Source organism: Macrobrachium rosenbergii, chromosome 57 (genome assembly GCF_040412425.1).
Source record: "Macrobrachium rosenbergii isolate ZJJX-2024 chromosome 57, ASM4041242v1, whole genome shotgun sequence".
Classification (NCBI taxonomy): Eukaryota; Metazoa; Arthropoda; class Malacostraca; order Decapoda; family Palaemonidae; genus Macrobrachium; species Macrobrachium rosenbergii.
In genome coordinates this window covers 6,348,150-6,361,427 of record NC_089797.1, presented here as the reverse complement: position 1 = coordinate 6,361,427, position 13,278 = coordinate 6,348,150, and the positions used below count along the sequence as shown (strand labels likewise).

Genomic DNA, 13,278 nt, shown 5'->3' with positions numbered 1-13,278 from the left:
AATGGATAGGTGATGTCAGAAGAGACTGCAGTCCTGGGTTAATGGAGTGAATGTTTGAGACTCTGTTGACTGTGAAAGGCAGAAGGGAGGCAGAGATGAGTAACACAAGAGGCGAAGGGGTTAGTCCAAGTCTGAGAGTGATTATGGAAGTTACTGTTGAGGGCGTAAGAATAACAGCTGAAGAGTCAAAAGACACCAGGATTTGACGGGATTACAGGTCAGACGATGCGCTACAGTGTTGAAAACGTGACTGAGTGGATCACCAAGGTGTGTAAGGTATGTTTGGATGAGGGAAAGGTTCTGCGGGAAAGGGTGAGTGGAATGGCTGCTCCATTGTATAATGGTAAATGTAGTAGAGGAGACTCCAAGAATTACAGGACAGACTATGGAGAGGGTGTGGCCTCAACATCCATGAAGCGAAAGAGCAATAACCTCTGAAACAACGCAGAAGTGAACGGTGCAGTTTTTGAGTGTTCGATGTGCTGCTGATGACCTTTCTGTGTAGGTGTATATGTGTGTGTCTGTGTGCGCATTTGTGCATTTTATTATATTGAGCTCCTCTTGTATTTTCAGAACATGCCTACAGGCTCAGTGAGGAAGAAGCACAACTCCCCAAAATTCCGTGTCAGCCCATCGGGTATGATGACGCGAAGGTCATATTAGAGTGAGTGTTGACATTGATTTTACTCTGTTTGTCCTTTAGGTTCACTAAAAAGCATGGCATCTCAATCACTAATCGTTATTCAACATTCATTTTATATTGTAAAACATGGTAAATTTTCCCTTCAAAACGTAACATTGTATTATAATGTGAAATACCTGAGTTAAACGTAGTGTCTTCTCAATAACTGACTCCCTGGCACTATGGACGTTATGGGAAAAATCAATACACTGACTTAACAGAGAGAGATCTCGTAGATACCAAGTTTTCTCTGTGCAAAAATGACAACTTGATGGAAAATGAGTATTTTCCATCGACTTCAACATCAAAACAGAAGCAGCCAAAGAAGTCAGGAGTTCTGTGTGCAGCTTAATGAAGACTTCGACTTGTAGGTTGACAGAGATCACCTTCCAAATATCAGTTTACATTGAGGTTTAAGTTAAGGTTTGTTATCTGGGTAGGTAAGTTCTCATGTGAAGAAGCGGTATCTCTGAACACCCTGTTGGTTGACGTACGATGACGTGTTCATGACGTGTTGTGTGACTCAAAGGGTTGTAGGAAGGAGGCACCACTGTCCAGAATCCTTAAGAGATAAGCTGAAGATGGGGATGGGGTGCTGTGCAGGATAAAAATCCTTAAGACTTAACTGATACTTGGAGATTGTCCCAGTTGTTAGAACAGCTGCCGCTACCCTGAGCTGTGTTCAAGGATGGCTGAAAAACTCCAGTCAAGACATATCAATTCTACAGATAGGACAGCATACGGTGTCGGTCACCGAGGGTCATAACGAAACCTGTCAATGCCATTATGTAGACGATAACAGTGATGTAACTTTGATAGTTCTTCATTGGAGGGGTGGGTAGAGCTCTCGGTTAGCACGCTGTTGGCCCAGCGTTCGACTCTCCGACCGGCCAATGAAGAATTAGAGGAATTTATTTCTGGTGATAGAAATTCATTTCTCGTTCATAATGTGGTTCGGATTCCACAATAAGCTGTAGGTCCCGTTGCTAGGTAACCAGTTGGTTCTTAGCCACGTAAAATAAATCTGATCCTTCGGGCCAGCCCTAGGAGAGCTGTTAATCAGCTCAGTGGTCTGGTTAAACTAAGATATACTTGACTTAACTTGTAACTTTGATTGCAGAAAGTTGGGTGGACAGAAAGCCCCCGAGGACTGGGTGGGAGGTATAGAGGGACTGGCCTACAATCTGGGACCTCAGATGACCGCAGAGTTCCAGACCCACTCCATTCGCCTGCAGACCCACAACTCCAGGAAGGTCTCCAGGTCTTACAACGTCGTGGCCACCATCAAGGGAGAGGTCGAGCCAGGTCAGCTTCCCTGTGACTTACCCTGTGAAATGGGGTCAATTTTGAAATTGAAGATTCCGTCCAAGAGTGGACCAACCTGGGCAATCTCTTTCCAGTCAATTCTAGCTCTGCTGAACATGTGTCTGGAGAGCAGTAGGATGTAGTTAGTCGACACTGAGGTTTAATTGACTGGCTGAGGGAGAAGCAAGAGAAAAAGTAGTATTTGTAGAAAACAATAGTAGCTGTAGATGATTAATGACCTGTCAAATTTGTATCAGTAATGACAAATGGAGAGGCCCTCAGTGGGGGTATTCCCCTCTCACTTTGGTGGAACCATCCTTCCGTTAATCCCTTTTGTCTTATGTAAAGCAGATGTATCTGTCTATCTATTCATCTATTTCTTATTTTACAGACCGGTATGTTCTGCTTGGCAACCATCGCGATGCCTGGGGCTACGGTGCAGTCGATCCTTCCAGCGGCACAGCGCAGTTGCTAGAGACTGCCAGAGTGCTTGGAGAGCTAATGAAACGGGGTATGCTTTCGTCTTAATGACGTTAATAGTTGTTTCAGTGTCGACCAGTTTACATCATCTTCTCTGTGCGTTTTATTGCGTTTCTTTCCCTCAGTAGGTGGCTTGTACGTCAGATTTTCTGAAGTCATGGAAATATTTAGATACTTTGCATTAGGCTTCTGTTAGTAAGATCAACCGGAAACCCACTTATCACAGAAACATTTCGTGAAGAATTTCTCTGCATTTACCTTCAGGATGGCGACCAAGGCGAACTCTCATCTTCTGCAGCTGGGGAGCGGAAGAGTACGGAGTCATTGGCTCAAGTGAATGGGTTCAGGTAAGAAGTGAAGACAGAAATCATGACCCAAGTTCATGAACTCAAACCAGTCCCAAACCTGTGGAAAACAAGTGTGGAGTGCACGGTGCTTTGTGAGATACAGCAGTGGGTCACAATAAGGCTTGGAAGCCAGTTGAAAAAAGTATATCTTAGTTTGACCAGACCACTGAGCTGATCAACAGCTCTCCTATGGCTGGCCCGAAGGATTAGATTTATTTTACGTGGCTAAGAACCAACTGGTTACCTAGCAGCGGGACCTGCAGCTTATTGTGGGATCCGAACCACATTATGACAAGAGATGAATTTCTATCACCAGAAATAAATTCCTCTAATTCTTTATTAGCTGGTAGGAGAGTCGAACGCTAGGCCAACAGCGTGCTAGGCGACAGCTCTACCCACCCCTCCAACGAAGAACTTTGAAAGCCAGTAAATTCAGATAGAAATAAAGAGGAAAAACTTTCTAAAAATTCCAATGACATTCTGTAATTTTGTTCACATTTATTATCTATGAATGCTATGTACACCCTTTGGAAGGTACCGCTTACAGTGCGCCTTAAACCGCGCACTTTGTCCTTGTACTTTTCACTCAAACCCGCATGTCTCTTCTCACTTAGCTGTCATACATCTTCAGCTTTCCATATTGTAGCTTTCACTTCCCATTTAGCATATAAGAACAAGTCACTTGCAAATTCAGTATCATTGAGAGGAATTGCTGTCTCCACTGCGTTATTTGTTAAAGGTACACATGCTAACATATAAATGTGTGCTCATGCTAACAGCATAAATTTGTACTCGTGCTAACAGCATAAATGTGTGCGCATGATAGGAAAATAAACATTTGGTCATGTAGACAGAATAGATGTTTGCTCATGCTAACAACATGAATGTGCATTCTTGCTAGTAACACAAATGCGTACTCTGCTCATTCTAATAGCATGAATGTGTGGTCGTCATAGCTAGGTCAACATGTGGTCATGCAGACGGAATAAATGTACGTTCTCACTAACAACATGAACCTGTGCTCATGCTCAGAACATAAATGTGTGCTCATGCCAACGCGAGTGCTCATGTTAACAGCATAAGTGATTGCTCATGCTAAGAAAAGGAACATGTGCTCATGTCAGCAACATAAGTGTGTGCTCATTCTAGGAATGATCTTGTATTTCCAGGAACACGTGGAGAAACTAGCGGAGCGATCAGTGATGTACATCAACACGGACGTCTGTGTCTCCGGGCCCATTCTGAGCGTCCCCGCCAGCCCTCTGATCTGGGACGCTATTCAGGATGTCTCCAAACTGGTATGTATCCAAAGACAAAAAGAGAGATTGGAAGATCATTGGTGTGCGGTTGAAGGAGGTTGTATTGTTAAAGCTAAAGGAAAACAGATGTCCTTACTGCAAACAAATTTTTCAAGAAATGAATTGCGTGCTCTTTCCTCTTCCGTTAATCTTTGCGTCACGTACTGCCAGCTCTGTCGTTTTCTGTGGCTATCATTAACCGTCGGCAGTATGGAAGCAAATGTCAAAATATTTTGCATATTTTCGTTCGTTATCTAAAAGTGTATGCAGTACTCAGCTAGACACGTGTGTGCACAAAATTATTTATTCACAGCTATGTCGCTGGATTCCCCATGTTTGTTCTTCAGTCACGAATCGCCTCTTAGGTGAGCGAAAAAGTAGATTTCGTCTCTGCAACGCTTTGGCTTTCCTATAAAGGCCGTCTTTTCCTTGAAGTTTTTACCCTACGTTTGTCAACTCACGAACAAAAATACGTGACTTTTAATGTTTCTGTTTCATTGTCCTCCGGAAGCTGAAGTCAGAAAAACAAGATGGATTTTCTAAGTTAATTTTTTCCACAGGTTCCTGGAGTGAGAGACGGCAAGACAGTCTATGAGGAAATGGCTGCTTATCATGCCCTTCGGAATAAGTCTTCCCCTGAGTAAGTACAGGGAAACAGTGCTTTAGGAAATAATGTTAAGTGTTGAGATAAAAACTTGGGATAAGTTTGTTACAATGATGATTCCGTACCATCCTCAGTCAGTCAGTCAACATTCACTCAATGACATCAGTTGAAAGGGAATGTTGACAGGTTGTGAGGTAAGATTCAACACTGGGTTGAAAAGATACCGATTTTATGAACAAACTTTTAGCTCAGACTCAACGGTTAGTTTCACGGCAAGAACCTCAAAGGACAGTGAACAGTGTACTGAAAAAATTACTCCTTTTAGCCACAACCGAGGCAATTCCTCCGATTCTAAGCAAATGATCTCAGCATTCCCACATGATATGCAACTTGCCTGAAACTACTAATGCATTACACATAACCAGCATCCATGTTATTGATGTCTTTAACAAACTGAATGTATTTTCAGGATGACAACACTGGGAGGGGGTAGTGACTACGCCGCGTTTTCATTCTATTGTGGAATCCCATCCGTAGACATCTGGTTCAGCACTGACCAGGTTGGTGAATTACGGCACTGTTACGTGTGCAGTGAAACTATTTTATTCAGTGCACAGGCAACCTAGAACCCTTACATAGCCCAAACGCGAAAAAAACGAGAGGAGAGGAAAATAAGTTAAGTATATCTTAGTTTAACCAGACCACTGAGCTGATTAACAGCTCTCCTAGGGCTGGCCCGAAGGATTAGTTTTATTTTACGTGGCTAAGAACCAGTTGGTTACCTAGCAACGGGACCTACAGCTTATTGTGGAATCCCATTCTTCTTGTTCTTCATTGGTCGGTCAGAGATTCGAACTCACGGCTAGCAGAGTGCTAGCTGAGAACGGAACCCACTCACCCAACGAGGAACTGAGAAGAGAGGAAGGGGAAGAAAACGAGGGCTTTTTAACACGATGCAGGAAATAGATCAGTCTCTGGAAGGATGGGACAGCCATTATCGCATTTCATTTATTCTTAGGTTGTCAGCACAAGCTGTGTTTCAGGGCGTCACGAAACTCTCTTGATACAGATATGAAACGCATCTCACCCTCTCTCCATAACTCGAACAACGAACACAATGCAGCTCATAGTTTAATAAACAGGTTACCAATTTGTTATATAGTGCTGACGAGCCAACATTTTGAGGAGCGGGTGAGATGCGAATGCCGTTCTGTCACGTGACTTGCCAAAACATAAACAACAGATAAGACTCACAAACTTAGACAGCTACCAAATAATATTCATACACTGATTACTTACAAAATCTAGATCACACCATTCACATATTGTTACAATCATATTTTAAATTCTCTACTCATAAATTAAATAACGAACAAGGTTGGGCATTTGGCAGGAAATATGATACTGTGTTTTATGTTAGTCAGTGCTGTAGTACTTAGTTAAAACAGAAAAAAATGAATTCCCATGACGAATCAGTAGTACTTTATTTCAATTTTTGTTCATACTCTCAGTGAATGAAACACAGTTGATTGATTGTAGAACCTACTACCAAAATGTTAGTATGATTTGAACTCGTTTCTATGTGCACATTGTACCAAGATCATTATTGTATAACCTTTATAAGCTGTAGAAACTTATTCAGCCAACGAATCTCCAGTATTTTGCTTATTCACCATGAGTACTTGTACATTACAAGTAATAATGCAAGAATAAACTCTCCTTGTAGTAAGAATAACAACAAAACCTTCTTTCCAGAACAAATATGACATTTCAATCTACCCGTCCTACCACACGGGATACGAGACCTTCTACATGGTGGAGAACCACATCGATCCAGGCTTCAGGATCATCCAGGGCTGCAGCAGAATGGCCCTCCTGACCCTCAAGTACTTCGGGGACTCCGCCATCATCCCTTACAGCCTGGAGAGACTTCCAGAGGCCGTTAAGCAGTCTCTGGAGAGCTTCAAGACCAGTGGAGCCAGAGATAAACTGGTCAAGATCTATGAGAAGTACTGTGAGTGACTATGCTGCTATTATTATTATTATTATTATTATTATTATTATTATTATTATTATTATTATTATTATTATTATTATTATTATTACATAAGACTGTCTCTGGCTTATGACTGACTCGGCTTATGAAATACCCAGCAGTATTTTACATACTTGATTACAACTTTTCAAGCCATACCCTGCATCTTACCTGACTTAGTCCATCCACAAATGCAACTGAAGAAAACTCATGGAAAAGTAAGCTAATGTACAAGAATAAACCTTGGAACATATAGAAGTATTCAGTGTATCTGATTTAAATTTAAAAAGAGCCATTGTGAATTAAATGACCAAAGTCAAAGGCCCTCGAGTGAGGAGGAGGAGGAGGAGGAATCAAGTCAGTATATGCTTCTCACGCAGAAGCTACACCAGTTCCCTTTGTAGTTCCTTGATCTGTTTATATTAACTAAATTTTGATGTAAGAAAACGTTTGATTGACTCATTGCTCATTTTATAAATTTTTATCTTGATCCCATACAGCTCTTCTTGAAGAATCCGTGGATAACTTCACAGCGGCAACATCTGCCTTCGCCAACAAGTTGAAGACTCTGGAAAGCAGCCTGAATGAGTAAGTGTTTTCAAGTCACGTTTTCAGAATGAAATTACACAAAAAGTGCTGAAGAGCGAATTGGTCTGTCACACGCTTTCTAGTGATATCTATCCCTTCAGTGCTGTTATTCCAAGGGGACCTCGCTCAGACGTGCCACTGGCTCTGTTCTGTCCCATCCACAAAAAACAAGATCAAAAGGAGAGTTTTGTAATGCGTTAAAGGACTCTTTGAGGGTTTGGGATGCCCTGCAATGGCTAATTCATTGAAAAGTTTTTGAACATTGACCAAAGTACATCATCTCTTCATGTTAGCTTCCAATGATGAACCGTCTGTTAATAGAGTGAATGAAAGAATGCCCATGTTAACCAAATTCCAGTCATTTATGGTTCATTAATCATTAACCATTATTCCATAGAATCAGCCAGAAGCACGCCATTGTGCACTAATAATCATCAATAATCCAGTGATTAATCTGGTGTAGATATCTACCACACAAGGGATCTTGTTTACCTGCTTCGAACATAAGTTAAATTGGACCTGTGTGGCTGTATCTCTTGTAATTTGAACTAGAGACATTTGAACTTCTTATAATTTGAATTAGACTTGTCTGGATCACTCCCAAGTTTCAATGGGTCTATCTAGATATCTGATCAATTGATTGAGAGGTATTTGGATATCATATGATTAGAATTAGAGATGTATGGATCTTTGATAATGCGAATTAGATCTCTCTGGATCTCTTGTAATTTGAATTAGATCCGTCTGAATCTTTAGAATTAGATCTGTGTGGATCTCTTGTGATTAAAATTAGATATGAGGGCTGAGAGACTCTTCTGATACATTGTTTGTAAGAGATTTATTATTATTATTATTATTATTATTATTATTATTATTATTATTATTATTATTATTATTATTATTATTATTATTATTTATTATTCAGAAGATGAAACCTATTCATATGGAACAAGCCCACAGGGGCCATGGGCTTGAAATTCAAGCTTCCAAAGAATATGGTGTTCTTTAGGAAGAAGTGAGAAGAGGTAAAGGGAAATACAGAAAGAAGAGATCTTACTTACTGAAAAATAAAAGAGTAAAAAGATAAATTAATAAATAAATAGTCCAACAGTGTGAGGAATAAAGGGCCTCTGGAACTGAGAGGTTCGACAGCGTGGCACACTGACTGCATATTGAAGTGCTGCTGTGAATTGTAAAGCAGAAGTCACGTGTCCTGGGGTAAAAAGATCTGATCGGCATTTCATTCTTTTCTTCACTCAGCCCGATTATGGTTCGAACCATCAACGACCAGATGATGAAGTTGGAACAGGTGTTTGTGTTACCTAAGGGTTTACCAGGAAGGCCAGAAACCAGGTGAGTGTTTAATTGTGTCGGTCTTTTAGCAATGCATTAAAGTGGTCTTATGTCTAAGTAAAACTTAACAGTTTGTGATGTTATGGATATCCAACAAAAAAGTGTCAGACTCATTTCAGTAGTTTAAAGGGTCCTCATTACTTAACTCAAAATCCCGATTTTCAGTTTGAGTAGTATTAAGTCCCTCATGATGAAGCTTTTAATCCTAATGTTCATGGCTAAGATTGCTTCAATAGGGATGTGCTTATCCAGAAATACCTTACACACCTCGGTCAGCCAACCATTTTAATGAGGCACCTCTTTCACTAAGGATAAGCTTATCCAGATATACCTTACACACATCTGTCAGCCACTCATTTTACTGCGGCATCGCTTTCAGTGAGGATAAGTTTATCCAGAAATGCCTTACACATCTCGGTCAGCCAGCCGTTTTACTGAGGCACCTAACATTCACCATTTTACCGCAGCGTCTTTTTTGCAATTCCATCAAGTCCCGATGCCTTTCCATACTTCAAGCCCCCAGTTACATCCAGATCAGCAATCATTCCCCAGGAGAATTCTCATAATTTCAAGATCTCTTTCCACTGCAGACACGCCATCTTCGCCCCCAGCAAGTTCGACGACTACGCAGCATCCGGCTTCCCTGGGATAACTGACCTCCTCTACCAGTACGAAGGTCTCGATGCAGGGAACCAGCAGAAGAAGGGAGAGGAGATCAAGAGGCACATCTCCGACCTGACGATCCTGTTCCAAAGGGCGACGGGACTGTTAAAAGACTTCCACTTCATATAAGATGTTTAAAGAAGAAGAAGTAGAAGAGGAACTACTTCCAGGCGGTATCATTCGAACATATCTTTCATGGCGTCTTTTACTGTTGGCAGACTTCGAAAAGCTGCCAAAAATTCGTGTTCCTGTGGCACTTCTTTTTTTGTGGCACTATGTATCTTTTATGTATGTTTGAGCATCTATTTTATGGACTGTAATTAGTATGTTTAAACTTTCTTTTTTATGGACTGTGATTGATATGCTTAAACTTTTTATGGACTGTAATGAGTATGTTTAAGCTTTCTTTTTATGAAATGTAATTAGTATGTTTAAACTTTCTTTTTATGGACTGTAATTAGTATGTTTAAACTTTCTTTTTATGAAATGCAATTGGTATGTTTAAACTTTCTTTTTTATGGACTGTAATTAGTATCTTTAACCTTTAGTTTTTATAGACTATACTGTAATTGATATGCTTAAACTTTATTTTTTATGGACTGTAATTAGTGTGTTTAAGCTTTCTTTTTATGACTGTAATTAATATGCTTAAACTTTCTTTTTATGGAATGTAATTAGTATGTTTAAGCTTTCTTTTTATGGACTGAAATTAGTATGTTTAAACTTTCTTTTTTATGAGCTGTGATTGATTTGCTTAAATTTTCTTTTTATGGACTGTAGTTAGTATGTTTAAACTTTCTTTTTATGGACTGTAGTTAGTATGATTAAACTTTCTTTTTATGGACTGTAATTAATATGCTTAAACTTTCTTTTTATGGACTGTAATTAGTATGCTTAAACTTTCTTTTTATGGACTGTAATTAGTATGCTTAATCTTTCTTTTATGAACTGTAATTAATATGCTTAAATTTTCTTTTTATGGAGTGTAATTAATATGTTTAAACTTTCTTTTTATGGACTGTAATTAATATGTTTAAGCTTTCTTTTTATGGACTGTAATTAATATGCTTAAACTTTCTTTTTATGGACTGTAATTAGCATGCTTAATCTTTCTTTTATGAACTGTAATTAATATGCTTAAACTTTCTTTTTATGAACTGTAATAAATTTGTTTAAGCTTTCTTTTTATGGACTGAAATCAGTATGTTTAAACTTTCTTTTTATGGACTGTAATTAATATTCTTAAACTTTCTTTTTATGGACTATAATTAATATGCTTAAACTTTCTTTTTATGGACTGCAATTGGTATGTTTAAAGCTTTCTTTTTATGGACTGTAATTATATTCTTAAACTTTCTTCTTATGTGCTGTAATTAATATGCTTAAACCTTCAGTTTAATTATTAAAATGTAATTAAGATGTTCCATCATTCTTTTTTATGGACTGTAATTAGTGGGTTTAAACTTTTTTATGGACTGTAATTAGTAGGTTTAAACTTTTTTATGGACTGTAAGTAGTATGTGTAAACTTTCTTTTTCATGGACTATAATTAGTATGTTCAGACTTTCCTCTTTATGAGTTAGTAAGTTCAAACTTTCCTTTTTTAGCATGCTCAAAATTTTAGTTCACTACATAAAAAACGACTTTGACTAATGTTTTCAGAATGTAGAGTACAAAGACATCATTTCAGTAATTCGTGAATGATTGATATTTTGTATGTTTTCTTTATTTAAATCTTGTATTTCCATGCAGTACCTGTTATGTTATTATTAATATTATTAATATTATATAAAATACCTACATTTAGGAAACCAACCAATAAAAAATGAACATTCAGTTGCAAATAAAAAGAAAATAACAGGAGTTCACAACACAGAGCTCTAGTTGTTCACTGATATAGTTTAAAGTTTGGGATTTTCGTGAGAGAGATAGAGAACACAAGAAATATCAAGTGTTTTGAGTTTTAAAAGCTTTGAAGTCTGGTCAGGATAACTACGGGAAGAATGGGTTGGTAAGTTGAATGGTTCAGGGAACACAGAAGTGAACGGCGTGAGAGACTGGTCAGACTGGACTATTCTCGAGTTCGTAACTTAATCAAAGCGCCTGTGGGATTGATAACCCTTTCTCCTTGGCTTCCAAATTATTGTCAACACTTGTTTAGTACTAACCTGGTATGTATCCACCTACGCATCACCTTCCGAGGTGCTTGTACCAAACATGATGGAAGCTCAATGGGATGCTGTGTTTAGTACTAGCCCCTCGGGGATCAAAGTGTTATATACACCCATTTCTATAAATAAACGATATCTTTGATCCCACAGGAGCTAGTACTAAACACGGCGTCCCATTGAGCTTCTGCTGTTTAGTACTAGCCCCTCGAGGATCAAAGTGTTATATACACCCATTTCTATAAATAAACGATATCTTTGATCACAGAGGAGCTAGTACTAAACACGGCGTCCCATTGAGCTTCTGCTGTGTTTAGTACTAGCCCCTCGAGGATCAAAGTGTTATATACACCCATTTCTATATATCAATAAACGATATCTTTGATCCCAGAGGAGCTAGTACTAAACACGGCGTCCCATTGAGCTTCTGCTGTGTTTAGTACTAGCCCCCTCGAGGATCAAAGTGTTATATACACCCATTTCTATAAATAAACGATATCTTTGATCCCAGAGGAGCTATTACTAAACACGGCGTCCAATTGAGTTTCTACCATGTTTAGTACTAGCACACCTCGGAGGTGATGCAGAGATGGATACATACTGGGTTAAGACCCAGTTTTTTTCTGTATTGATTTCCTAAGTGAATCACTAATGGCACGCTGTTGTGGTCTACTACGTTATAATTTTACTTAATAACCAGTGCAAGAATAAAATGTAAGTAAAATAATTCTGTTGTAGTGTTTTTGTCCCTCGAGTGCTGGACTTTGTTGTAGGAGAGATTAAGAAAATTCTAACTCTAAAGAATATATTTCACCAGGGGCTGTAATACGTCTGTATGGTTGTGTTAGCTTCTTGGGTTAGTGCGTATTGTTATTTCTTGTAATAATTTCCTGTAATTGTGCGGTCGAAATTTTACCTGGTATTATCATTCCCTGAACAATGATCAGATCTCACTGGCTCAACTGGAACTCTGAAAACGATTTAGATTTAAAATTCACTAAGATCTTTTTCCAGAACCATGTCTGTATGGCAAGATGTATTCTCCCCCCCGCCGCCTCGAATGGCAGGAAGCGAATGTAAGCTACAGATCACACCTAAGTTCCTAGATGTAATAAAAGCAATCACACCATCAAGGTTGCACCAAACCCTTCCATTCCTTGTACTGTGCCTCCATTCATAGTCTCTTTTCAGCGCTGAATAACCACATAGGTTCCATCACTTGGCCTTTGAGCTAAATTTTGTATTCCAATTCCAGTTCCAACGACTGTATGCACTTAAAAAAAAAAAAAGCAGAAGATGCTGAGGTGTCTGTTTACCAGTGATTTTGAAGAGACCGTCAATTTGATTGCTACTCCTGGTGACAAAGTACGGTTGATTTGGGAAATTTAGGTTGTCAGGCCAAATACTGGGGCACTAACAGCCATTCTGTGCTTCAGACAGTGAAAGGGAAGGGGGCGGGGGAGAGTTGGCGTGGTTGAACGGCAAGATAAAGAGATCCAGAAAACAGAGAGAGAGATGAAGTACGATGATCTCAAAGTGGAACTCGGAGCAAAGCCCACAGTTGCGCTAAACTTCAGCATCTTGGAGTGGGTGGATATGTTTTAGGATTACTTCAGGATTTCCTTACAGGTAGGCAGCAGCGAGCTGCTGTTGATGGGATCTTTAGTGAACCAAGACCTATGTATCTGGAATTCCGCAGGGTAGTGTTCTTGGTCCACTATTATATTTGGTATATAGGTCTAAAGCGATTTGGTT

The 13,278-nt window shown here is 39.2% G+C and overlaps 1 protein-coding gene across 1 annotated transcript in view; it reads left to right on the top strand.

The window, feature by feature from the left end:
• The window catches only part of LOC136837026 (N-acetylated-alpha-linked acidic dipeptidase 2-like), a 33,850-nt gene extending 23,233 nt beyond the window's left edge, over positions 1-10,617 (top strand). The window contains exons 8-18 of the mRNA XM_067101568.1: positions 574-664; positions 1,803-1,987; positions 2,379-2,498; positions 2,732-2,814; positions 3,984-4,112; positions 4,673-4,752; positions 5,186-5,276; positions 6,472-6,730; positions 7,252-7,339; positions 8,600-8,692; positions 9,283-10,617. Of these exons, the coding sequence (XP_066957669.1) occupies positions 574-664; positions 1,803-1,987; positions 2,379-2,498; positions 2,732-2,814; positions 3,984-4,112; positions 4,673-4,752; positions 5,186-5,276; positions 6,472-6,730; positions 7,252-7,339; positions 8,600-8,692; positions 9,283-9,484 (1,421 nt within the window). The 3' untranslated portion in view covers positions 9,485-10,617. The remainder of the gene's footprint in view (positions 1-573; positions 665-1,802; positions 1,988-2,378; positions 2,499-2,731; positions 2,815-3,983; positions 4,113-4,672; positions 4,753-5,185; positions 5,277-6,471; positions 6,731-7,251; positions 7,340-8,599; positions 8,693-9,282) is intronic.
• Positions 10,618-13,278: the final 2,661 nt, after the last annotated feature.